The 1,671-nt window shown below is 39.6% G+C and overlaps 1 protein-coding gene across 1 annotated transcript; it reads left to right on the top strand.

Annotated features, from left to right (window-relative positions):
- The first annotated feature begins 342 nt into the window (after positions 1-342).
- On the top strand, positions 343-1,454 carry LOC141661643 (adenylate isopentenyltransferase). Its single transcript, XM_074468652.1, has one exon. The coding sequence runs from the start codon at positions 437-439 to the stop codon at positions 1,334-1,336; it is 900 nt and encodes a 299-aa protein (XP_074324753.1). The 5' UTR covers positions 343-436; the 3' UTR covers positions 1,337-1,454.
- The last annotated feature ends 217 nt before the right edge of the window (positions 1,455-1,671 follow it).

Here is a 1,671-nt window from a genome sequence, read left to right as displayed (position 1 = left end):
TAAAAACAAGAGGAATGCTAATTATACAAAATTATATCCCGAATCGGTTGCAAAATGTTACTCATTTTTTATTTGTTATTATAGTATTAATAAAATGAAGTGTGTATGCATTTACTCAAAATATAATCGAAATTCACTCATCATAAAAAATACGTCATTTTAAAATTATATTATTACGGGCTCCTGGGCAATACTCTAGAAACAAACTCCACACAACATTTTGTATGTAAACTGGTAAACAGAGGCTATATTCAAGCTAAAAAATAAAAACGTTCCTCCCGTATTTCACTCCCTCCTACTTGTGAGATTATCGATCGTTCACACTCCTTGAAACAACTACTTATCACCACCTTCTTCATCGCTCGCTTGCTTCATCTATCTACCAAATCCCCGTCCTTCTTTCAAACTACCTATCTAGGTGGGCCCAGCCCATTACATGGACTCCACCTCAACTCGCCCCCACCTCAGCAAAGCCGTCGTCATCATGGGCCCTACTGGCTCCGGAAAATCCAAACTCTCCGTTCACCTAGCCTCTACTTTTTTCAAGTGTTCCGAGATTATTAACTCCGACAAAATACAACTTTATAAAGGCCTCGATATCACAACCAACAAAATCACGTTGCATGAACAACACGGCGTCACTCATCATCTGCTTGGTGCCATTGACTCCTCCTACTTGGTCTCCCCCTTCGAGTTTCGATCACTCGCTTCTTCTTACGTTTCCGACATCATTTCTCGTCGAAAACTTCCATTTATAGTCGGTGGTTCAAATTCTCTCATCTATGCTCTCCTTACCAAAAAATTCAACCCGAAGACCGATGTCTTTAACGGGTCAAAACCCGACCCGGTGTCTTCGGAGCTTCGTTACAACTGTTGCTTTCTATATATAGACGTGTCATTGCCTGTTTTGAACCAGTACTTATCGAAACGAGTCGATGAAATGCTCGACTCGGGAATGTTGGAGGAGTTACAAGAGTTTTACGATTCGGGTAAGTGTAACTCGGTGAACCCTAACGGGTTAGGTCAGGCAATAGGTATACCCGAGTTAGATAATTATTTAAGACGTACAAAAAACACAAACTCCGAGGATGACGTGGCAAAGAAAATGTACGAAGAGGCTGTGAAAGCTATCAAAGATAACACGTGTGAGCTAGCGAAGAGACAAGTGAATAAGATCCAACGGTTGAGAGATGGGGGATGGGAGCTACATAGAATTGACGGCACGGAGGCATTGAGGGCGGCGCTAGGGTGGAGCAAGGTGAGGGTGGAAGATGTATGGGAGAAACAAGTGGTGGAAACAAGCGTGAAAATTGTGAAACAGTTCTTGCAAGAGTAGGTTTTCCAGCTATTTACAGCTAGATAGCTGTATAGCCTCTCACTCTTTGTTTTATTTTATTTTTTTCGTTATAATTGGGAAGTTGGTTGATGTAAGCAAGTTATGTGCGGGATCAATTTTGCATGAGTACAACTACAAGTGTATCTCTTTGAGGTAAATATATACTACTTCTAAACTGATTACATGATATTATTGTACATAGCATTGGGATATATTTTTTGACACATGCATGACATGATCATTGATCAGGTCTCAATTTCAAATTCGGAAAACTATAATTTAAGAAAGTTTTCTATTAATTAATTTCCAACTAAATTTGCATTAATGTATATCTC

This window comes from Apium graveolens, chromosome 5, assembly GCF_009905375.1.
Source record: "Apium graveolens cultivar Ventura chromosome 5, ASM990537v1, whole genome shotgun sequence".
Taxonomy (NCBI): domain Eukaryota; kingdom Viridiplantae; phylum Streptophyta; class Magnoliopsida; order Apiales; family Apiaceae; genus Apium; species Apium graveolens.
Note: the sequence above shows the minus strand (reverse complement) of the source record. Positions and strands in the feature narration are given on the sequence as shown.